The 26,286-nt window shown below is 38.1% G+C and overlaps 1 protein-coding gene across 1 annotated transcript in view; it reads left to right on the top strand.

Annotated features, from left to right (window-relative positions):
* Positions 1–17,897, top strand: part of LOC148300777 (putative multidrug resistance-associated protein lethal(2)03659) — a 49,390-nt gene extending 31,493 nt beyond the window's left edge. Inside the window, exons 10-23 of the mRNA XM_088274325.1 lie at positions 202–315; positions 1,764–2,008; positions 3,710–4,027; positions 6,757–6,883; positions 7,469–7,619; positions 7,888–8,124; positions 9,136–9,245; positions 10,263–10,377; positions 11,726–11,885; positions 12,637–12,823; positions 13,051–13,223; positions 14,554–14,670; positions 16,257–16,485; positions 17,604–17,897. Of these exons, the coding sequence (XP_088130451.1) occupies positions 202–315; positions 1,764–2,008; positions 3,710–4,027; positions 6,757–6,883; positions 7,469–7,619; positions 7,888–8,124; positions 9,136–9,245; positions 10,263–10,377; positions 11,726–11,885; positions 12,637–12,823; positions 13,051–13,223; positions 14,554–14,670; positions 16,257–16,485; positions 17,604–17,639 (2,319 nt within the window). The 3' untranslated portion in view covers positions 17,640–17,897. The remainder of the gene's footprint in view (positions 1–201; positions 316–1,763; positions 2,009–3,709; positions 4,028–6,756; positions 6,884–7,468; positions 7,620–7,887; positions 8,125–9,135; positions 9,246–10,262; positions 10,378–11,725; positions 11,886–12,636; positions 12,824–13,050; positions 13,224–14,553; positions 14,671–16,256; positions 16,486–17,603) is intronic.
* Positions 17,898–26,286: the final 8,389 nt, after the last annotated feature.

The following is a 26,286-nucleotide window of genomic DNA, read 5'->3' as shown; positions in this document are numbered from 1 at the left end:
TGTACGCGGGGAATGTTTACGTTATCCCTTATGAGATTGAGGCAGGGAAGACTGCACACACTTGTCACTGTACTGTCATGGCGACCTGTTAAATACACCGATTGCATCCTAATTACGAGTTATTATTACCTATACCCGAGCCCCGTAATATATTAAAAAAAAATATATTTAATAATATTGTTTTTTTTTCTCAAATTTTAGATAGTATTCCAGGGTTCATACGACCAGTTGCAGGCTTCAAGATCCAATTTCACGGAGTTACTGCCTTCTGAATCGGACCAAACCAAAGATGCAACCACCCCAGATGACGCAAACGTAAGTGCATCATCTTTAAATTCAAGAAAAATTCAAAGCATCCGCTTCATTTTCAATATGACCATGTTTCACCTTCTCGCACGGAACCAAAATGCCTTCATTTCAATCAGTGTATAATTCTTCAATCTCTCACGCTATTTTATAATATCCTTCACAACCCCAATGCACCTAAATATCTGGCTGTAAAATTTTGTTTACCTCTCAGATCATGGTCTATCACTTTGTTCTTCCCAAGAAAGAACACTTTCCATTCCTCGCCATGACACATCACTCTTCAGTAATTCCTTCTCTGTCCAAGCGGCCAGACTATGGAATCAATTACCTCTCCTTGTAAAAAATGCACCTTCTCTACTAACTTTTAAGAAACCTCTGAGACAACTATTTATCATTAAAATCCTAACTGTCCATCAAACCTCCTCTCTTAGTTTTTCCCTCTACCTCCTTCCCTAAACTCCCTTTTTCCTTTGCCCATCTTTTGTATTATCATCTTTTGTAATTTATGTTTTTTTTATATGTTAATTTGTAATATTTTTTTTAAATGTTCGAATACTATTTACCCTCTGATTGCAAACTATATATGGTATCAAACGTTTTGATCAATATCACTAGTCTGTTTTTGGTTGGTTGGAAAATATTTCTCCATCCGAAGTCGGATGCTCGCCGCGAATGTTACGTTACGACGAAATGTGGAAGTCAGTCCCCACCTTAAGGGAAATGTAAATTTAGCTTGCATTTGACATTATTTATGAGCAATTTACCTTTACTAGGAAAAAAATGTTATTTTTTCGAATTCAAAATAAGTTTTTAAGCATTTTCCGCAAACAATGTGTTAAGAAATTTTATAAACTTTGTTTTAACCACTTTTTCCCACCAGTTTCAACAAGAACCTTGTCATTATCAGGGTATATGTACTAATTGAAATAATATAACATTGAAATACTCATAGTTAGGTTATAGATAATTACCCTACTCTTACGATACCAAAAACTTTCACGCACTCCGTATGCCATATGAAAATGTGATTTTTATTTAAAAAACGGGAAAAAACTCCTAAATGTTGCTTTTATTGAGAATTGTGCAGCGAATACGTCCACTCCAAACGACGAAATTGTGAGCTACAAATGGAATCATCCGAAAACAGTATGAAGCCGCGCGCGCATACATAAAGTGCAGCACACACACCTACTGTGTGTAATTTTTTCTAGGAATAGCAATAGGAAAAACATTAAAAATAGGACTGTTACTTAAATTCAATTGATTATTCATAATTTTTGAAAATAGGTTAAAACAAAGTTGTTTTATTTTATAAAATGTTTATAAAATGTGCCACAAAGTATCTGCGAAAAACATTCAAGAAATGTTAAGAAATTATTCAGATTGGAGTTGGCGAATTGGTATTGTAATGGGAATAGTTTCGGAGCTGTAATAGGGGTGGTGTCTGGTTCCAGGAGATCTCGCGCCGAGGCAAGCGCCCGTCGGTGAGCTCGCTGACCTCGGTGCGCTCCTCGGGGGCCCTGCAGGCGGAGGGGGGCGAGCGGGGCGCGGAGATGCAGGCGGGGGGCGCAGTGGACCGGCGCGTGTACGCGGCCTTCTTCCGCGGAGCCGTGGGCACCTGCAGCCTGCTGCTGCTGCCCGTGCTCTTCCTGCTCTCCCAGGCCGCCTTCTCCGCCTGTGACCTGTGGATCAGCCAATGGTAAGCTTCCTACCCTTCCTTCATCTTTTGATCAACGTTCATCTATCGTTACAACATTTTGAGTGTGTCTAAACTAATGTGTAAAGGCTTCTCCGTCTTATTTCTCATTGCTGATGGTTGTGACCATTGCAGAAGCAATGACTCTTCTCCAGTTATCCCTTGACTGCGCTGCACGTAGCGCTCCAACCACTGAGGTGCCTGCTGCTGCCTTAATTTGATCGGTCCATCGTGTGGGGGATCTTCCTCTCCCTCTCTTTCCCTCCAGGCTACCGATCACAACTAGTCGTTCCAGGCTATCCTCGCTGCCACGCGCAACGTTTTTAAAGAACCGGAACTGTCGGGTACAGATATTGGCCAGAGTCAAGCCATCCAAGCGTAGTTCCTGGCGAATGGACTCATTGGTGCGTCTAGCGAATAGTCGCAAATTAAAAACAGTAGTTTTTAGATAAACGAGTTTAAAGTTAACTTAAAGTGACGCTTTTTGCCTACACATGTATCAAATTAATACAATTTTGCGGCATTCCGCATCATTTTCAAACACCGTATGTTTGTGTTTTAAAATGATGCGGAATGCCTCGAAATACGTGTCACAGTGGATTTGAAGAAATAGTGGTATTTACTAAGTAAAACATTAATTAAAAACAAATAAATATGCTTTAATAAAAGATATAAAAAAAATCAACTAGGTAGGTAATCAATGCTAATGTGCAAAGGCAGATAGCCGTAAGTTATAAACAGTAGTTTTGAGATAAACGAGTTTCAAAACATGTATCAAATACACTTTTGCGGCTATTAGGATAATGAATATCTCGGTAAAGGAAAGAGATAAAGCAAAATCTGTGATTGTATATGATAGAGGCTAGTTATAAGAATGCTTTGAGCCATGTTACGCCAAACAGCCGCAACTTGAGTTATGGCTAGTTGCCTTTCTCACTCTCTGGTCTCAATCCTGCTGATTGGTCTGTAGCAACAGATGACATCTCTTTCACCATTCTCGCCTATTTTCGGAAGTCCTCTTCAGCTCCTCATACATCGAGCAGCCCATGTCTTATGTACTATACAGTACATATATGTAATACATATCACCGGGAGGGGAAAGTTAATGTTATCTAACCATCTTGTCTGGGACCTACCCACGCTTCTGCATTCCGATCTAGGCCTCCAGTCAAGCACCCTTTTTATGTTATATAAAGAGTAATAAGAGTAATAGAACGAGTGTTTAACCAATGCATTCTACCCGTCCTAACCTATGGCGCGGAAACAATGACTCTGACCAAGCAATCCTCCCATAAGTTGCAAGTTGCACAGAGGAGCATCGAGCGAATTATGCTTGGAATAACATTAAGAGACAGAAAAAGGAACGATTGGATCCGACGCCAGACACAGGTCTGTGACGTGGTAGACCAAATTGCTTGGCTGAAGTGGAAATGGGCCGGTCAAATAGCCAGAATGACCGACGACAGATGGACGAAACGCGTTCTGGTGTGGAGACCGAGGAACCAGAGGCCTCAAGGACGTCCACCGATGAGATGGGTGGACGACATCAGGAAGTTTGCTGGAAGACAGTGGATGGGGACGGCGCAGGATCGGGAGGAGTGGAAGCGGAAGGGGGAGGCCTTTGTCCAGCAGTGGACCTCAACGGGCTGATATGATGATGAAAGAATAACAAAATTAAATAAAATTTCAATTCTCTCTTTCCAGGGTCAACATGGAAGAACTCGCAAACGCTGTTACCGAATCGTCTGATGCAAACGTTACAAAGGCTGCGGAAACGATTCCGGAAGTTTCTGGCGTTACGGAAACATTAGCCACATACATTACGGACCGGGCTATTTGGAACTCTTCCGACTGGTCTTCACTGTACGTCGGAGACAATTCCTGGAACTTGTCCCGGGAATCCAGCGTGTACATATACTCCGGACTGATCCTCATAAGCGTCTTGCTAATATTAAGCAAACTGATGGTGTTCTTCAGTATGTGCATCAGGGCTTCAATAAACCTCCACGATTTGATGTTCAAGTAAGTCATTCTGCCTCTAAAGTGTAGTGGTTACTGCGTTGGGCTACCTGCTGAAGGTCTCAGGCTCAATTCCCAGAGGAGTCTCAATAAATATAAGTGTTTTTTCACTCTAATATTTATTCAATATTACCCTGGACCCAAAGTGCAGGTCTAATCTCCTTGATTTCATATAGTAAACAATCAAATTATCATTGAATTCATTATTTTGCAGTGCCCTATGCACTATTCGATGTGGATAAAGTGAGTAGTATAGTAGTAGTAACAGTAAAATCTAAAGTGGTTTTACTCTTATATTTATTTAACAGTTTTAGTGCTAAGGTATTTTCTTAAATGTATGTTAAAATTGCCAACTTTTTTGCAAAAATGGTCCATTTTTTGAATTACCTAACGTCCAAGTGACTCTGAAATCTAGCTACGGCTAATGCAACACCGCTTATCATGACCCTACTCAGGCTTCAACTTTTTAAGTTTCATAACCCATACCTACTTGTTAGTGGATTTACTCTTTATGTTTAAAGTTACTATAATTTCATGTAATTCATGAGTTAAAATTCTAGGCAAAAACATTCACTTAAAAAAATGGTCCTTTTTATTAAAGGTGTGTGCAAAATCAACAATTTTTGTTTTCAAATATTGACCGATTTTAGTATTTATTTCTGGTATTGGTGGAGAACATATCAAACTACTCAAATACAACAGAATTTTGTAACAAACAAACTAACATTTATTGTTTTTAAATGCAATCTGTGAAAAAAAGTTAAATTTTCATTCGCTAGAATGTGTCAAGCTCGTGTGTAATTGGCTCGTCCTTGAGTTTTCACCTATTGGTGAACTTTTTAATTTCATTGTCATTCTCGCTACATTGAGTAAAACAAACATTTCCTTGCACTTTCAGCATCATCATTGGATGAATCCAACATTGTAAGGGCGAAAACAAAAAGTTTTTACGAAACATGAATTTGTAATTTTACCATATCGCTCACTCCTTTCAACGTCATACATCAAGTTGCGCGTAAATGCGATCACGTTAAACTATTGTAGTTGCTTTTTTCAAAACCGGACTGCCAGACGGTAAATTCCGTGTAGTGCACAAGCGGCTTAAGTCTAATTAAAAGGAAGAAAAAATCATTTATTTTCTCATTTCACCCTTTCCAAAAATATTACAGTATTTCTGCAATACAGTAAGTCCTCTGCTAACGTGATTAATGCGTTCCAAAGGTTTTCATATAAGTCAACAAAAAAAATTGTGGTACATATATGGTATGTATAATATGCACCAATTTCATGGATATAGTTCATATCACTCACTCCTTTCAACAACGTCAAATATCAAAAAACTTGATTTTTCAGGAGATCGTTTTTAATGTTTAAGAATATAATGAAATGTATAAAAAAAATATATCAAGCCACTTATTGAACTTTTTACTGTGCAACAGATCTTTTTATGTAAAACCTGAAGGTTTTTTCTCCATTTGAAAAATATTTAGTATATTTAAAAAAATTATTAAACAATACCTTTTCTTCAAAATGCAAAAACAACACTTTCTGCCCTGTAGCGGGTAAACATTAAGTTAAAAATATGCCGCTCTTGCTGGGATATAGTACATCTTCTGGGCGTTCCGAAAACATGCACAACTGAAAATTGACGATTTTTGATGTATGACGTTGTTGAAAGGAGTGAGCGAAATTAAACATTACATAAATTTACAACATTTTGAGTGTGTCCAAATACTTGTTCACAAAATCTGGATTATCTCCAATTACAGGAGTTATTTTCATATTATTTTTGACATCTCATCAAAGATGAAGAAGAATATGGAAGTCTGGGCATTTACGGGGCTGACGGCCGTCATCGGCTGGTTTAAGTGATCACTTTACACACGTGTAACATTTACCAATTCTACCCATTATTGACAACCACACTACTCAAATTCTTGGAAGTTCTATATATATGAACCAATTTAGAAACCTTGTTCTTGAATCACTAGAACTTCACTAGAGACATCTATTGGTGAGATGTACATCTCATGGTGAATGTTACACGTGTGTAAAGTGATCACTTAAACCAGCCGATGACGGTCGTCAGCCCCGTAAATGCCCAGACTTCCATATTCTTCTTCATCTTTGATGAGATGTCAAAAAATAAGTGGTGGGGGTAAGGAGAAGTTTTGTAAGTTTGTTAGTACATAGTACAAAATCTGTGATCTTATTGTATTTGTGTCTTCAAAATTCTATTTTATTCATCAATCTTTGTAAACCTCCTATGTTCAGTTAGAACGACAGTGTCATTGGCATATCCCTAAATGAACAAATCGCTCACTCCTTTCAAGAACGTCATAAATCAAAAATTGTCAATTTGCAGTTGTGCATGTTTTCGGAATGCCCAGAAAATGAACTATATCCCAGCAAAAGAGGCATATTTTTAACTTAATATTTACCCGCTACATGGAAGAAAGTGTTGTTTTTGCATTTTGAAAAAAATGTATTGTTTAAAAACCTTCAGGTTTTACCTAAGAAGATCTGTTGCACAGTAAAAAGTTCAATAAGTGGCTTTGTATTTATTTTTAATACATTGTATTATATTTTTAAACTTTGAAAACGTTCTCCTGAAAAAACAAGTTTTTTGATTTATGACATTCTTGAAAGGAGTGAGCGAAATGTGAAAATTTGGGACTTTTGATGATTATCATTATAATTAACAACATTTTGACATTTGGTCATTATTTTAGGGGAATAACGCGTGCTACCATGTGGTTCTTCAACAACAATGCTTCCGGAAGGATATTGAACCGATTCTCTAAGGATATGGGCGCCGTTGACACTATGCTGCCAGCTGCGCTTGTCGACTGTATTGGGGTATGTATTTATTTACTAATCATTTTTAAGGAAAACCATACTATATTATGGTATATATTTAGTAAATTAACACACCTCTGCCTCCGTAGTGTAGTGGTCGGCACGCTCGGTTACCGTTCTGTAGGTCCCGGGTTCGATTCCCAGCGGGGGTCAAATAAATAATAGCAATTTTTTCACTCTAATATTTATTCAATATTAGCCTGGCCTGGTACCTAAAGCGGAGGGCTGATCACCTTCCTTTCCTTTATGTGTTAACGATCAAGATAACACTGCGTTTATATGCAGTGCCCTATGCACCATTGGGGTGCGGATAAGGGTTTGAATAAGATAAGCCTCACCCGCTCTCTACCAACAGTATGTAAAAGACGCTTTTAAGCATTTCCCGCAAACAATGTGTTAATTTTTAAAAGTTGTATATGTGTAGTGCTGCAACAATTCTGTCCATATCTTAGTTGAAACTGACAGATGGTGCTGCCATCAGTTGAGAGCTTTCTTAAATAAATAGCTTTTTCTCTTGAATATAGGTTAGAACAGTGATAGAATTCTTAGAAAATTACTGATTATTTTTTTTATTTTCATTTTCAGTTTTTCCTGGAGACTGTTGGCATTCTGGTAGTGGTGTGTATATTGAATTTTTGGCTACTCATCCCCACTGCCCTGGTTGTTCTTCTATTAGCAGTCGTCAGAAGTATTTACATCAAAACTGCGAGAAGCCTAAAGAGACTTGAAGGCATAAGTAAGTTTAAATAATTTAAAAATCACTCACATAAATTACAGCTGAACAACACACTGTCTGACGGAGTATTCCGAAGCGGGATTCTTCTACATATTTACCAATAGTATTCTTGCTTATTTTAGATTTTTGTTAATGTATACGCCTTAAATTTTAGTTTGTAACGTGTATGTTAATTATGAATAAATAAATTGAAATTGAATTGAATTGTCATTCCTTTAAAGGAAAAAAAAGCAAATACTTAGGTTATAATATTTTTTTCTGTCCTTAGGTAGGTCACCGGCCTTCACTCACGTGAACGCAACCCTGTCGGGGCTGGAGACCATCCGCTCCTCCGTGGGCGCGAGCCAGATCCTCACGGCGGAGTTCGACCAGCACCAGGACCTGCACTCCTCCGTGTGGACTCTGGTCATCAACTCCAACCGAGCCTTCGCCTTCTACATGGACGTCATCTGCTGCTTCTATCTGGCCGCTGTCACTTACAGCTTCCTGCTCTTCACCTCCCAAGGTACCGAGGTTATGTTAAAAATTAAACACTTGTACGCTGGCTAATCCTTCTCAAAAACAGGCCACAATGCCTGAACCGAGCAGAAGAAGATGAAGAAGAGATTGTTCCTCTTTGTTGTCAGATGAAACTTCCCTTTGAGCTTCTTTATGTTGCTGAATTAGGGATTAGCATCCAGCGATGTTGATTCCCAGCTGTCGATCAGTCTCTTTGATGGTCTTTTTTTTTAGGGATAACGGATCTTGCATCCTTTATGTCACCGCGACCATATTAGGTCTATTGTATCCTCCCTCTGTATTACAGCTCACTGCCAAGATCTACGTGAGTCATGTAACTCACGACCTGTCTTGGTGGTAGGAGCTTCACCTTCTCTTTGTTTGCGAGCGAGTGCGTCACAATTATAGAGAATGTGGATTGGCGTTTCGTTATCCTCCATACAAAATCTGCATATTGGGGAGTCATGTAGTCCAATTATTGTCATGTGTTTCTTCAGTCTGCAGTGTCCTGTCAAGGTCCTGGTTAGGATCCTTGTTTGTTTCTTGCTAAGCTTTAGAGCTTCTGTGGTGAATTTGGACCTTGGTTCTTGTCCATGGCCCAGTTTTTTAGACTAAACTCGATAGTGCTGAGTGTCAGTCCGCATACCTTGGGGTTGGCCGTGTAGTGCAATGTGGGGGAGTCTGGATGGTTCCATTCTCCTCACATGCGCAAACCATCATCTCCTTCGTTGCCTTCCCCACCTAACGACATCTTCAATCCCACATATTTCCCTTACCCTGGCGTTTCTCATTCTGTCTCGTAGACTCTTGCCAGATATGCTTCTTAGAGCCTTCATTTCTGACACTTTAAGCGCATTTTTTGTGTCCACTCTTCTTTCGATCCATACGTCATGATGGGTCACATATAAAAATAAAATAATAATAATAATCTTTCTATTTTCCGTTTAACTAAGCTAAGCCACAGCAACGCTTGACCGGGAATAGCTAATTTCCTAATGAATACCTTTTTTTATTTCAGATACTTTTGGCGGTAAAGTGGGGTTGGCTATAACTCAAGTGATGGGATTGGTGGGAATGTGCCAGTGGGGAATGAGGCAGACTGCTGAAGTTGAGAACCAGATGACATCTGTGAGTATCTCCTAACTATCTCCTATTATTATCTAGCATTTTAACTAATTAACTTATCATCACTTCGAACCTCCGAGATGAATACTCTCTGATCCATAACCGGAAACACATTGCAAGACCAAGAAATACCGTGGGGACGACAACGAAGGCGATACTGGAATGAGCATAACAGAATGTCAGAAGACAGACTTCCACGTATCGCCCTTCAGGGAATCCCTGAAGGACGCAGACCTCCAAAAAGGTAGAAAGACAGCTGGGAGTCAACATCCCAAGAGCTACAAGCGGAGGCACAAACAGATCCTTAGGATCTAGAAAAAGAAGAAGAAGAAGAAGAATTAATCATCAAGAATAGAAAATACAACACAACACCAATCTGTCTATCTGGCAAGAGTCTACGGGACAGAATAAGGAACACCAGGAAAAGGAAAATGTGCGAGATTGAAGATGTCGTTAGGTTGGGAAGGCAACGGAGAAGATAATGGTATGCGCATGTGAGGAGCATGGAACCATCCAGACTCTCCCACATTACACTGCATGGCCAATCTCAAGGTGAGACGACTTCCGGGCAGACCACCAAAGATGGATTGACAGCTGGGAATCGTCATCGCAGGAGGCTAATCCCTCTTAAAAACAGACCACAAGGCTTATCCTGGCGTTCCTTATTCTGTCTCGCAGACTCTTGCCAGATATGCTTCTCAGAGTCTTCATATCTGACACTCTAAGCGCGTTTTTTGTGCCACGGATGTCCGCTTTTGATCCCAGACGTCATGATGGGTCGCACACAAGTTTTGTAAATTTTATTTTTGCAGCCGATCTCATTATTTTTCCATATAAAATTTTTCAGACATCCTGAGATGGCTGCAGCCTTGTTCACTTGCCCTATCACTTCACATCCCAGATCCGTTTGACCAGACAGGTCCACACCCAGATATTTGAAGTCCAGATATTTGGTTGGCCGTCCAGCGCAATGTGGGAGAGTCTTGCTTATGATATTTCATTAGCCATGTTATATTTCAGGTGGAGAGAATTCACGAGTACTCTAATTTGCCGTCGGAGCCCGATTTGGAGACGGACATGTCAGCGTTTTCCAGGAAATATCCTAATGTCGACTTGAACAAATGGCCAATGGATGGTGAGTCCAAACTAGAAATACTGTACCCTTTATCCACTTTATTTTGTTAATAAAAAGCATTGGTAAGGTAACATAACACTCTCCTTGTCGTTCATCATTCACTTTACATAATTCACATTCTTCTTCAAACCCTTATCCAAACCTCAATGGTGTATAGGGTACTGCATCGTATAGAAGCAGTGTTATCTTTATAAGCCCTTGAGGTACATAGTATTTTACGAAAATGGCGCTATACAAATTATCCTAATTATTATTATTATTATTATTATTATCTTGATCATTAAATGCACAGAGGAAAGATGATCAGCCTTCCGCCCCAGGTACCAGTCCAGGGTATGTAATAAGTATTGAATAAATATTAAATTAAAAAATCACTTATATTTATTTGACACCCCCCCCCCCCTGGGAATCGAACCCGGGACCTCCAGAACGGTAGCCGAGCGTGCTGACCATTACACTACGGAGGCGGACTAGAAAAAAATAACCTAGAAAAGAAAACTAGAGTAAAAAAACTAGAAATACTCAACCCTTTATCCGGTGTACATTCAACCCTCAATATCTCGGGTCACACTATTCACATTCAAACGATTGTCAGTTTGACTCTTTGCCTGATTTGCCCACATAAAATAATGGGCCTTTGCGGATTGCCCGTACCCGGTACGAACACCCCGGCGAAGAAATAACTCATCTACCGTAATATTTTATGAGGTAGCTGCATAAAATGTAATGTCATGTTTCTTGTTAATTATTGAAAAAAGTAAAAAATTTAATTAAATGTTAATAATTAATGAAACCCTTATCCGCACCCCAATGGTGCATAGGGCACTGGGTCATATAAACGCAGTGTTACCTTGATCGTTTACACATGAAGGAAAGGTGATCAGCCTTCCGCCTCAGGTACCAGTCCAGGGTAATATTATTGAATAAATATTAGAGTGAAAAAATCACTTATATTTATATGACCCCTCCCCCTCAGAATCGAACCCGGGACCTCCAGAACGGTAGCCAAGCGTGCTGACGATTACACTACGGAGGCTAAAATTAAATTAAATGTCACCAATAGATGTCTCTAGTGAAGTTCTAGTGATTCAAGAACAAGGTTTCTAAATTGGTTCATATACATATACATATAGAACTTCCAAGAATTTGAGTAGTGTGGTTGTCAATAATGGGTAGAATTGGTGAATGTTACACATGTATAAAGTGATCACTCAACCAGCCTATAACACGTAGCCCTGTAAATACCCTGACCTCTATATTCTTCAATATAAAAATGTAAAAATTACTCCTATGGGGAGAAACCCGTTTGGACTCACTCACCAATTTTGTGAACTTTTAATGATTGCAGGCAGTGTGGAAATAGAGAATATGTATCTAAAGTACGACAAAGGGGAAAATGCGGAGTTCGTGTTGAAGGACATCAACTTGAGGATCGAGAGTGGAGAGAAGGTTGGGATTGTTGGCAGAACTGGGGCGGGGAAGTCCTCCATCATCGCTGCCATGTACAGGTACCAACCTTTATTATTATTTTTAACCCTAAGCACTGGAATGTTACCTTTTTTTCGCAGAGACCCACCAAGCCACCTTGTGTGTCTTGTCGGTGTAGTTCTTTATGCATACCGTAGAACGGGGCTACTTGATCTTTGATGTGTTACTTGAGCCCAGTACAAAAAAAAAAATTACACCTGTATTTGGTCTACAATAATGAACGTATCGACATGATTCATTGTTTCCCTGACAGGTGACACTTATTGTCACGATACGTTCATTGTACTGTAGACCAAATACAGATTTTAATCTTTTTTTTGTACTGGGCTCAAGTAACACATCAAAGTTCAAGTAGCCCTGTTCTACGGGACGTTTTTTATTATCTATTTTAACCTTATATACACACAAATAGAAAAAAATAAATACTATTTTACAATTTTCATAGAATTACCTCTTGATCACCCATTACCCATTCCCTTATTTTGCCTTTGTTCCATATTTTATTTTGACCTCTAACCTCCGTCGGCAACTAATTAAAAATGTTTGGAACAATATATTGAAGTGTTCTACTCCCATATTTATTGTTAATTCAAAAAATTAATTAAAAAGTTGTTGAAATGGACGATTTTGTAAATAATGTAATTTAGCGTAACGAGTTCTGAACCCCATCGCTGATATAACTCCTCCGGGACCTCCGGGATGGTATTCATATGCGCTAACCACTACGCTACGCAAGCAGACAAAGTTTATGGTACTTCTGTATTATTTCAGGTTGGCGGATATGGAGGGGTCCATCCGCCTGTCGGGAGTGGACACCCGGGAGCTGGGGCTGCACCAGCTGCGCTCCGGGATGAGCATCATCCCTCAGGAGCCCGTGCTCTTCAGCGGGACCCTGCGTGACAACCTGGACCCCTGGGCCAAGCACTCGGACCAGGAACTGTGGGACGCCTTGTCGGAGGTACACTATTCCCGCATTTTTCTTCTTACCCTTCTTTGTCTCACTGCTGTCTTACTCCTCATTACTGAGGGTTGTGAACCTTGTGGAAGGGATGACTCCATGGGAAGGCGATAGAGCCAGGACTGAATGCATCATAAAACAAAGTCATTTTATTTCTCCTAATAATATATCAATTCTTTAATTCTTTTAATTTTTCAATGGTCTTCAATGGTTTCTCAATGTTCAAGGTGGAGTTGAAAGGAATGGTGACCGATCTAGCCGGAGGATTGAGCTCCAAGGTGTCAGACGGGGGCGCCAATCTATCTGTGGGGCAGAGGCAGCTGCTGTGCCTGGCCAGGGCAGCACTGCGGGGCGCCAAGGTGCTGCTCATGGACGAGGCCACTGCCAACGTGGACCACGAGTGAGTAGCAGTAGCTCCACCCTCTCTGCAGTATCGGATCGGGTTGCCCATCTGCAGGGCCGTATTACTGGTATAATGACTGGTGAATCCTGCCCTCTGTGCAGTGTCGGATCGGGTTGGCCATCTGCAGGGCCGTATTACCGGTATAATGACTGGTGAATCCTGCCCTCTGTGCAGTGTCGGATCGGGTTGGCCATCTGCAGGGCCGTATTACCGGTATAATGACTGGTGAATCCTGTCCTCTGTGCAGTGTCGGATCGGGCTGGCCATCTGCAGGGCCGTATTACCGGTATAATGACTGGTGAATCCTGCCCTCTGTGCAGTGTCGGATCGGGTTGGCCATCTGCAGGGCCGTATTACCGGTATAATGACTGGTGAATCCTGCCCTCTGTGCAGTGTCGGATCGGGTTGGCCATCTGCAGGGCCGTATTACCGGTATAATGACTGGTGAATCCTGCCCTCTGTGCAGTGTCGGATCGGGTTGGCCATCTGCAGGGCCGTTTTACCGCTATAATGACTGGTGAATCCTGCCCTCTGTGCAGTGTCGGATCGGGTTGGCCATCTGCAGGGCCGTATTACCGGTATAATGACTGGTGAATCCTGCCCTCTCTTCAGTGTCGGATCGGGTTGGCCATCTGCAGGGCCGTATTACCGCTATAATGACTGGTGAATCCTGCCCTCTGTGCAGTGTCGGATCGGGTTGGCTATCTGCAGGGCAGTATTACGGGTATAATGACTGGTCAATCCTGCCCTCTGTGCAGTGTCGGATCGGGTTGGCCATCTGCAGGGCCGTATTACCGGTATAATGACTGATGAATCCTGCCCTCTGTGCAGTGTCGGATTGGGTTGGCCATCTGCAGGGCCGTATTACCGGTATAATGACTAGTGAACCCCGCCCTCTCTACAGTGCCAGATCGGGATTTCAATTCAATTTAATTTATTCAATAATTTATATATACATTGCAAACTAACATTTAAGGTGTATACATTAAAAACACAAATTAAAAAGTAAGCAAGAAGACCTTGTTAAATATGTAGAAGAATCCCGCTTCGGAATACTTTTTCAGACACATGAATAGATCAATATCTATTGTGATAGTGTTCAACATAGCGTCAGCTCTTCTTACAGGCAAAACCATCGCCAGGTTGGTCCTGTATATAGGAATGTGAAACAATCTATGCCGACGCTGTCTTTGGTGAGTATCGGGAACATACAGACCAATGCTCCGGATAATTTCAGGATTATCGATTATACCGCGCAACAATCAATAAAAATGCATGCCCATCTGCAGGCCCGTATTGATAAATTAATGACTGGTGAACTTTTCAGGACGGATCAGCTGATCCAGAAGACCATCCGAAGGAAGTTTGCGGACAGAACGGTCATCACCATAGCGCATCGTTTGCACACTGTTATGGACTCTGACAAAGTTGTAGTTATGGACAGGTATGTATTATTGCCTTTTCTTGACGACAGTTGCTACTAAGATTTGCTGCGTCCTATGCCTTATTTCTTCATTCCTCACAAAATCAAACCACCGCACGCCTAAAATTCTTGACAGACCCCTTTCCTCGAAGCTTAGTACACGGCTGCTCTGGACCCTTGTAAGGTGCCATGTTTCACAACCGTATAAGAGAACAGGAGCAATGCAGGCATTGTACTCTGTTTTACTTTGTCAAAAATATGGCTGTCGATATACTGACAATGACGCCATTGTATTTTGGTAGTCTTTTGATTACTCTTAGCATTTTAACATTTTACATTTTAATTATTTATGTTAACACTTCCCTTACGGTGCTAAAAACTAAATATTCTTAAATGTTGTTTTTATGAGCATAGTTGCAGTTGAAATGCATCAATTTTGTAATGTTAGCTCTAAACACCTTAAAAAGAGAAAAAAATACATCGCAATTGCCGCCGTAACTAGCGCAGCGACACGAGACCACCCTGAACGACAACTCGTCTTCTTCTTCTTCTTTTAGGACTAGGTCCTGTCATTCTCGGGTCGCTCCTGGGAGGTGGAAGACCACCTATCCTTCCATCGTTTAGGTGGTCTTCCTGGGGGTCTACTCTCGCCTATGCTGCTGTCCGCTGCCACCCTCACCACTCGATCCGAACTCGCTCTTCTCACATGATCTCTCCAGAAACGTCTTCTTTCTCTTCCCCATCGCACAACATCTTCAACATCGCAGATATTTCTTATATCTGAGTTTCTAACTCTGTCGCGAAGTGTTAGGCCTGCAATGGGTCGTAGAGTCTTCATTTCCGGTGTCCTAAGAAGGCTTTTTGTTCTCACGGTGTCGGCTCTTGTTTCCGTGCCGTATGTCAGGATCGGTCTTGCGCAGGTTTTATAGATCCTCACCTTACTCTCTTTCAGCATGTATTTGTTTCTCCATAAAAAAAATTTAAGCATCCAGCTACAGCAGAGGCCTTATTTGCTTGCTCTCTTACTTCATTGTAGAGGTTATTGCTGCTGGACACTTGGACACCCAAATACTTAAATCGCAAAACTTGCTCTATGATTTCATTATTGATTGCAAGTTTGCATCGTATTGGGTGTCTCGAAGTGACCATGCTCTTTATTTTGTTAATGGAGATTTTCATGTTATATTTTTGAGATGAAAGGTGGAATCTATAAAGTGCGCTGTGTACAACTCGTGTGCTGCTAAAGTGCGCGTGTACTTAAAGTGCGGCACGCACGCATACTCTGAGAGACGTTTATGTATTAGTGATCCTATTCCCGTTTTTTTTTACAATTTTTTCAATTCCATCGTTGCAAATGAATAACTTTATGTTATAATACTTTTATGTAAGACGGAAAAGTATTACGGAGGAATACAAAAATTGTGAGCCCGTATCTATTATATTTTATATTGATATTCTCATTTTTAAAGTCAAATTGTAGTACATATCACCAAAAGGGCAAGGTTAAAATTGCGGTATTTAAAGCATAGTCAACACTAAAGTCCTGGTAGCTAAAGAATTAAATATTGTTGAGAAGCTGAATATTTTAATCAAGTTTGACGTTTCAGTGGCAAGGTGGTGGAAGTGGGTCATCCGTTTGAGCTGCTGAACTGGGAGTGTCCCGGGGAGATCTCGCAGAGCGCGCTGACGCAGCACCCGCCCTCCCCGGAAGCAGCCGCCTCCTCGCAGGACATCGAGGAGCTACTGGCGGAGGCGGCCAGCCGCGGGGGCCGCGGAATGTTCAGGTCCCTGGTCCTGCAGGCGGGGAAGGATGCGCTCTACGATATCGCACTCAAGGTCAATATTTCATATTCTCAGTTCTATAATTATCGAGGTATTTTCTTTAAATGCAATCAAGTCTACGAGACAGAATAAGAAACGCCAAGAGGGAGATTTGCGAGATCGAAGATATCGTTAGGTGGGGAAGGCAACGAAGGAGACAATGGTTTGCGTGCATATATAAAGTTGTGTGCAACCATCATGACATATGGGATCAAATGCACATTGCAATAAAAAAAACGCACTAAAAATGTTGGTATTTCATCCGGAGCATGTGTAAGGCGGAGGATATCGTAAGGTGGGGACGACAACGAAGGCAATACTGGAATGAACATGTAAACAGAATGTCAGAAGACACACTTCCACGTATCGCCCTTCAAGGTAACCCTGAAGGTCGCAGATCCCCAGGCAGACCTCCGAAAAAATGGAAACCACCCTGGACTGGTACCTGAAGCGGAGGGCTGATCACCTTTCCTTCATGTGTTAACGATCAAGATAACACTGCGTTTATATGCAGTGCCCTATGCACCACTGGGGTACGAATAAGGTTTTGAAGAATATTATTACATTGTTGTCGGGCGGTTTTGTTCATCAACCCCGACCCTGATTGGTACACAAATTAGGGTCGTTTACTAATCACAAGTAACCGCAAACCCAATTCCCATCTGTACAATGATTTTAGGCGTCTCTTGTGCTCTACCAAGAGTAAGCAAATAGAACGCTTATAAGCGTCTCCCGCTCTCTACCAGCAGTATGTAAAAAACGCTTATAATAGTTTCCCGCAAACAATGTGTCAATGTTGAATTTTTGTTCTGTATTTTAAATTCTGTATTTTTTAATTTAATCTGTCCGCCTCCGTAGTGTAATCGTCAGCACGCTCGGCTACCGTTCTGGAGGACCCGGGCTCGATTCCCAGGGGGGGTAAGAATAAATATGAGTGATTTTTTCACTGTAATATTTATTCAATATTACCCTGGACTGGTACTTGAAGCGGAGGGCTGATCACCTTTCCTTCATGTGTAAACGATCAAGATAACACTGCGTTTATATAACGCAGTGCCCTATGCACCATCGGGGTGCGGATAAGGGTTTTATTATTTATTTTTTTTTAATTTAATGAAATGTTTTTTTTTCAGAGCTACAATAACAAACACGCAAGATCTAATTCATGAAAAGACCTCTAGCTACCGAGAGAGGATAGAACGTCATTGAAACTTATTCCAACCCTTTGTTTTGAAATTGAGATAAGTCCAAATTTACAATAATGAGATTTCGTCAAAAACCGTCGGCAAAGGAATGAATGCAGTGTTGAGTTTAGTAAGGTTTTTTTTTTTTCAAATAATGTTTTCAGGTGTTTCCCAGTATGTAAAATAATTTGGATAGAATGTTACATACATTTCATGAAGGCTTCTGCTAAAATAAAATAAAAACTCACCCCAACCACAGATGGTGCCGAGAACTCAGGTGTGAAAGAAAAAGTCAAATTAAGGATATATACAAGCACCCTTGAGGCGGCATTTTACTAAAATGGCGCTATATAAATTATTCAAATTATTATATTTATTTTTTCACTGTCATATTTATTTAATATTACCCTGGACTGGTACCTGAAGCGGAGGGCTGATCACCTTTCCTCCATGTGTAAACGATCAAGATAACACGTATGAATATAATGTATGACGCAGTGCCCTATGCACGGGGTGCGAATAAGGGTTTTATATATATATATATATATATATTATATTTATTATATTACCGAAATTTGAGTGGCGTTATTGTCAATTATGGATAGAATGGTGAATGTTACACCTGTATTAAGTGATCACTTAATTTTTTTTTAATTGAGATGGTTCACTTCACATGTGCTTCTGAAATGAGGAGTTAGGTATTTGTAGAAGAAAATTGTTAGTATTATTCGTAAATTAATTATTGGCCTTATTAGTAAATAATAATTCTCAATTCAATCCTTGCCATAAATAAGAGAATCTTCGCCATTTTGTAGCTGTAGGTAGGGTGTATTTATTTTAATTGGCAACACTGTTCCATTTCTGATTTATTATACATGTTTTACTTACAATTGACAATATGAATTCATTTATAGCTACTACTGTCAGAATATATCCGATTTTAACAAATATTCACCAACATAGATATTGATGAAGTGCCCTACGCACCATTGGAAAACTAACACCCCCAGAGCTGTTTTTCTGTATTTTCGGTCATGATATAAATCTCAATTATTCTTGAATCTAGGAATTAGGGAATAGTCCGTTTTAAGATGAATGTGATGCCATGTTGCCTTTATTTTTTACAATTATCTCATGTGTATGTAGATGTATAGGTATTTTTTAATTGTATTTGGTAAATGAATGCAGGGTAGTGATCCCAATTATTGACACATTAAACAGATTCGTTAGTTGATATTTACTTACAAGTAAACTCTATATCAATATAGAGTAGAACTCCTCTGATCTGTCATCTTTGGGACTGGCTAACCCTTTTTTTGCGGCGGGGGAAAATTTTTCAGAAAGATACCACAGGGAGCTAATGGCGCCAAGCTCCCTGGGGTAGTGTGGGATTTCTACCCACTAAAAAGAACTCCCTCCTCTCCGTCAGCTGCCTTCCCGGAATCCGCTTTCATGCATTACTTCAGGGAGGCTGCTATGGTCCTAGACCTCATTTAGAGTCTCTGCACTGGTAATCTTCGCCGGGATCTTTCCTCTGGCTAACCTAACCTGACATATTTATTGATTTGGCGTTTAATTTGTAGAACTCCATTTTAATTTATGTATTAATTTTAAATCAAACAGATTTTTTGAGTCTACTAAGTTGTATTTTACTAACAAAAACACATAAAAATTTATACTGTGACAATTGTTTCGCCTTGTTAAAGCATTTTTAAATGAATGCCGAACAAACATACGTTTGATAATGCCCTAACAAGGCGAAACAACTGTCACAATATAATTTTTTTATGTGTTTTTGTTAATAAAATACAACTTAGTAGACTCAAAAAATCTATCTTTGATTTAAAATTAATACATAAATTAACCTAATATAACCTAACCCAACCATATTTGGGACACAAAAGGTCAGATTATCATAAAATTTTGAAAAATAAACATCTCTGTAATGGCTGTGTGTATTGTTCTCCATGTTAAAATCATTACGAACTGCACAAAAGCTGTTATTTTTATTGAAAAATAACAATACAATGTACAACAATGTAAAAAAGCTACCAGCTATAGTAACAAAAAATTTGTGCACAAATTTATTAGACATTAGTTATTGTGCACTTCACGGAATTTTACCGTCCGGCACTTAGCAGTTTGCCTTAGCGTGATAAAACGATGATTGGCTTGGATTGGCTTGTGCTTTTGTCCATCTCTCTTCGGATCGGTGCTCTTGATCGGCGCGTGAACACGTTGCGCGTAAATTCAATCACGCTAAACTGTCATAGTCGCTTTTATTTTACAAAACCGGACTGCCGGATGGTAAAATTCCATGTAGTACACAAGTGGCTATAGTGTTCTAAAAAAAACACCTTACCAATCCCACTTTGTAGCTATATACAAACCCAACTTTTGCTACTCGGTTCATTTTACATAGAAGAAGAAAATCTTATGCACTATATCAAAAATATTTATTTTTAAGTGTGTGCAAAATGTCATATAACTTAAAAAATGACATAAATCGTTCTATTGCAAATTGCAGTGACTAGACTTGTAACGTTTTGAAAATACATTACAATGTTAATATCATATTAAAATAATTAAATATGTATTTAAATCAATTATAGGTGCATTTAAAATGTAATCTCAACAATGTGAAAAGACGGTATTATGTATTTACTTAATTTTAAAGATGTTTTCATTAAATTTGTACTGGCTTACGTTATCACTTAGCAGTTAAAATGCACAGTTATGTACCACACAAAGACAAATAAATATGCTTTAATGATTAAAGAAAACACTTGTTTTTTACCACTTGAGTTTTATTATAGACTACATGTTTCAGAAGTTAAACTTCCATCATTCAGGTCTGTATAGTAACTAAAATATAAAATAGTTATATAAATAAAGAGAGGGGAAAGTAAGGGGAAGGGGTTAGTCAAGGGGCGGAGTCTTACTTTCCCCTCTCCTTATTTATAGAACAATTTTATATTTTAGTTACTATACAGACCTGAATGATGGAAGTTTAACTTCTGAAACATGTAGTCTATAGTAAAACTCAAGTGGTAAAAAACAAGTGTTTTCTTTAATCATTGTAACATGTCTTACCACAAAGTTAATGCCGAAACAATAAATAAATGTGCTTTAATAAAATAAATAAAAAATCAGCTAGGTAGGTAATCAAAATAATTATTTGCTAATGTGCAAAGGCAAATAGCCGCAAGTTAAAAACAGTAGTTATGAGATAAACGAGTTTCAAAACATGTATCAAATACAATCTTGCGGCTATTTGGATAATGAATATCTCAGTAAAGGGAAGAGATAGAGCAAAATCTTTGATTGTATATGATAGAGGCCGGTTATAAGAATGCTTTGAGCCGTGTTAAGCCAAATAGCCGCAACTTAAGTTATGGCTAGTTGCCTTTACACATTAGTTTGTTTGCTTTCTGAACGTACTCTACCATAGCTTCATATTCAATTCCATTTTCAAGTACAAGCATCTGAGGAAACAAATTTTTAAAAATACTTTTATTGTCCTAGGATTATTTACAACATTTTGAGTGTGTCCAAATACTTGTTCACAAATCTGGATTATCTCCAATTGTAGGAGTTATTTTTCATATCATTTTTTGATATCTCATCAAAGATAAGATGTCAAAGTAGATGTCATCTCACCAATAGATGTCTCTAGTAAAGTTCTAGTGATTCAAGAACAAGGTTTCTAAATTAGTTCAAATATGTATATAGAACTTCCAAGAATTCGAGTAGTGTGGTTGTCAATAATGGGTAGAATTGGTGAATGTTACACATGTGTAAAGTGACACTTAAACCAACCTATGACGGTCGTCAGCCCCGTAAATCCCCAGACTTCCATATTCTTCTTCATCTAGGATTATTGTTTTTTTTCATAAAGATTCCCTTTTATATTAAATAAAATTTGTAAAAAGCATAAGATGTAGGTATTTTAGACATTGTTAAAAAATTCTACTTGAAAGTTTAATTTTTTATTTTATTAATATTTTGAAATACGTAGACTTATTTCTACGTAAAAACATCTGCCTGACATGCAGTTTTCTTGTTGAATCGTCATTTTATCCGTTACTTGCCTTTCTAGGTTAACTAGATACCGACTCACCAGACTCACCAGACTCACCAGACTTACTAGCAACAGTGTTCTGCGTAACACTATTTGTTGTGAACGCCAACCCTATATGTATAAACCTTTTTTCCGATCTAAGTGTTGATTCCACCACAATGAAGTAAAAATGATGAGAAAAAATTGGGTGTCACATAATTTGCCCACTTAAAAACAATTTTTTTCAATCTCTTGTAAAATTTCAACTTTAATTGAAAGAATACTCTCCCGGTGGCAATATGGAAGTTTCAAAAATCAAAGCATGCGGATGTTTTATAATGGGTAGAATGGCAAATATCATACAGTGTATAAGGTGATCCATTCGCTATCCGATGACAGGTTGAAATCTGTTTATTAACATATAAAATATGTTTATTTTAAATTTTTTTTAAATACTTGTGATATAAATCATGTGCCTTTTTATTTATTTATTTGTTTTTTGTATATAATTATAGTCAATTTTTATCATTTTATTTTACTGATCTACATAGAAAACAAAACCACTAGTTTCTGAAGAGGGCGATACTGCCCCCACTGAGCTCTGGAGATATTCTATGGGATACTAGAGTTCCTAGGATACAGAATAGAGGGCTGGGAAGTGGGCAATTATTTATATTCCTCCCCTTTTTATTTAAGGGGACCCTTTGCTGCTGACAATTGCTTGACCAAAAAAATCTAGGGTATAAAGAATTGATAAAACACATTCCATCTATTTTATTCATCTTATATACTTAAATATACTCTTCTCTCTTCTTCTTGTTGGTATGTATTTCTCTTTCTATCCTTGCTGGTTTACACTGGAAATGCAGAATTTTAATGCATTAAATTATTGCCAGACAGTTTTTCTTTAAAATTTTTTGCCATATGTGGTCCAAACTCCTAGTGGCTAGTAATGGAACCCACTTGAGAATAAACTACTGTTATTTGTTCCGTGACGCATTCGATGACAATTTTCATAGAAATAAGTTATTAAATGTCATCGATGACAAAGCTTTTGCTTCACAAATTGGTACAGTACCACCATATATTGTTTATATTACACATAATTCATTAACCTTTTCTTCTCGGTGATATGTATTTACTTCAAATCGACTTTAAAAAATAATGAGAATATCAATATAAAATATAATAGATACGGGCTCACAAATTTTGTATTCCTCTGTAATAAAATTACGTATTACATAAAAGTATTATATAAAGTTATTCGTTTGCAGAGATGGAAATAAATAATTTGTGAAAAAATCTGGGATGAAATCACCAATACACAAGCGTTTCTCAGTGTGTGCATGCTTATATGCACATGTCGTAGCGTGTTAAGCAGCGCCGGTAGTGAGCAGGTCGTCTTGCGCGGCGGTCGTGTCGCTACACTAGCTATTGCGGCTACTTGCGATGTATTTTTTTCTCGTTTTCAGATACTTACCAGAGCTAAAATTACAAAATTGTTACATTTCAACTTCAACTATTGTCAATAAAAGCATCATTAAGGGATATTCACATTTTTCCTGTCAAAATCACTTTTTCATAAGGTTAAACAAATAACATAATTTGTTCATCAATGGGAGTGTCTACCCATTCGTATAAAATTTGGTGTATAATGCAAACCGAAATGTACTTAATATTAAAATTTTATCAGTATTGTATTCAAACTGGATTTTTTTATGAAAATATTATGTATACGTTAAAATCTAAATTTTTAAGGATTACAGAATAGTATCACTCGCAATATTTTACTTAAACTTTATGTATAACAATATTATTAGATTTAAAATTTTATAAATTGATCTGCTGAATTATATTTATTTATTTTGAGTCACAAACCAATTGGTACTGTTTTTATTTAAATATTTTAAGAAATAAGGAAGATATCGCGGGTATACTGGCAAAAAACCTTAACATAAAATCCCTGTTTGAATAATCCCTGTGATATAAAGCTTTTAGCTTGAATAAAACACCTGCTATTAAACTTTAAAGTTGAATTTTACTTTTAAAACCACATGAATGACATTTTAAACTATTTAGTGTATTTTGCCAGTTTAAAGAACATTGAAAACTTTATAATACTGCATCATTAAGTCAACTTCCATATTTTCGAGTTAACGTTTTTTGCCAATACACTCACGATATAAAAGATTAAACGGTCTACATTTTAAATGATCGACATATCGCTCACTCAAAAAACTTGATTTTTCAGGAGATCATTTTTAAAGTTTAAGAATATTATAAAATGTATTAAAAATAAATATCAAGCCACTTATTGAACTTTTTACTGTGCAACAGATGTTTTTAGGTAAAACCTGAATGTTTTTTCTCCATTTGAAAAATATTTAGTATATTAAAAAAATAATTAAACAATGCCTTTTCTTCAAAATGCAAAAACAATACTTTCTGCCCTGTAGCGGGTAAATATTAAGTTGAAAATATGCGGCTGTTGCTGGGCTATAGTACATTTTCTGGACATTCCGAAAACATGCGCAACTGAATATTGACGATTTTTGATATATGACGTTGTTGAAAGGAGTGAGCGATACGTACAAATTGTTGCCTTGCATTCTCCATAGAGCTGCGAGACATATGATTGGCTGGCACACGTCACGGGAAGAAAGGAGAATGCATTTAATGTCATTGTATCATCACCCACTTACTACATAATATGCTGTTTTTCAATAAGCAAAAATGTAGAGTATATTCAGTACGATATTTCTCACCGGTGATATAACGTATTTAGTACGGATTGTATTGTTTATATTTTAAAAAATAATGTCACAATTTTTAAATATATAAAAAAATTACACATTTTTACCTTTTGTTTTATTATTAAATATCTCCATTATTCCAAATTACCTTAATTAAAATTCCAAGAATTGCAGTATTTAAAGATGGTGCCTAATACATATGGCCAGGACTGTTATGTAAACATGCTTTTGTACAGTTATTTAGTAAATATATTTTCTCCTTTTAATAATAACGGAACGAGTGGACAATGAAATGCGTTTTATTAAAAAGGGACTTTTTTAAATAAATTTAGACACCTTTCAAATGTATTTGATATTCCCGCAAGCAATTTTTTTGAATTCATGGGCCGCTTCTACAACACTCAGCGTCCCGGTGCTGGGAGGCTCCTGAAGATCTGATCCAAGTTTTCGTTCCTCCATCCACTTCCTGCAGCAAAACAGGTAATTAAGCACTACAAATTGGCGATTCGCACTGTTAAAGGCACTGCATCCGATTGACGCAATATTAAGTATTACTTTTAAAAAAAATTATTCACAAAAATGTCAGTAATAGTAATTTACATCTCACCAATAGATGTCTCTAGTGAAGTTCTAGTGATTCAAGAACAAGGTTTATAAATTGGTTCATATACATAGAACTTCCAAGAATTTGAGTAGTGTGGTTGTCAATAATGGGTAGAATTGGTGAATGTTACACGTGTCTAAAGTGATCACTTAAACCAGCCGATGACGGTCGTCAGCCCCGTAAATGCCCAGACTTCCATATTCTTCTTCATCTTTGATGAGATGTCAAAAAATAATATGAAAATAACTCCTGTAATTGGAGATAATCCAGATTTTGTGAACAAGTATTTGGACACACTCAAAATGTTGTAAATAAATTATCTGGTCAAATTATAAGCTTAATAATAAAAATGAAAATTGTATTTTCTGGCGTTTCTCATGTGTGTGATTATAATCCAGGATTCGGACCTCACATACTAATATAAGAGTTTCTGCTTAATAAAAAGCTTCTTTACATCTCACCAATAGATGTCTCTAGTGAAGTTCTAGTGATTCAAGAACAAGGTTTCTAAATTGGTTCATATACATAGAACTTCCAAGAATTTGAGTAGTGTGGTTGTCAATAATGGGTAGAATTGGTGAATGTTACACGTGTGTAAAGTGATCACTTAAACCAGCCTATGACGGTCGTCAGCCCCGTAAATGCCCAGACTTCCATATTCTTCTTCATCTTTGATGAGATCTCAAAAAATAATGTCAGTAATGTTAGTATATAAACACTCACTAAAATTGTAATCCAATTTCGAGACATACCTTTGTACTCTGTCAGGACAATCATTACCAGGGGCGTGCATTCCATATAGGCAGAAAAGCAGTGCCTATCCTAACTTACCCATGTGACATATAAAAACGCAACAAGTACCTACCCTACCTTACTAAGTGGTACCTAGCTTATCTAGTAAATTAAGTTATGTACTACTTAGTAAGGTAAGCTAGGTACCGTAGAACGGGGCTACTTAAACTTTGATGTGTTACTTGAGCCCAGTACAAAAAAAAATATTTAGATCCGTATTTGGTCTACAATAATAAACGTATCGACATGATTCATTGTTTCCCTGACAGGTGACACTTATTGTCACGATACGTTCATTATTGTAGACCAAATACAGATTAAAATCTCTTTTTTGTACTGGGCTCAAGTAACACATCAAAGTTCAAGTAGCCCCGTTCTACGGTACTACTTAGTAAGGTAGGGAAGGTACCTATCTCTACTGCC

Source organism: Brachycentrus maculatus, unplaced genomic scaffold (genome assembly GCF_059751285.1).
Source record: "Brachycentrus maculatus isolate JH-2025_06_01 unplaced genomic scaffold, ASM5975128v1 h1tg000657l, whole genome shotgun sequence".
Taxonomy (NCBI): Eukaryota; Metazoa; Arthropoda; class Insecta; order Trichoptera; family Brachycentridae; genus Brachycentrus; species Brachycentrus maculatus.
The sequence above is the reverse complement of the archived record's forward strand: the minus strand, read 5'-3'. Positions and strand labels throughout refer to the sequence as shown.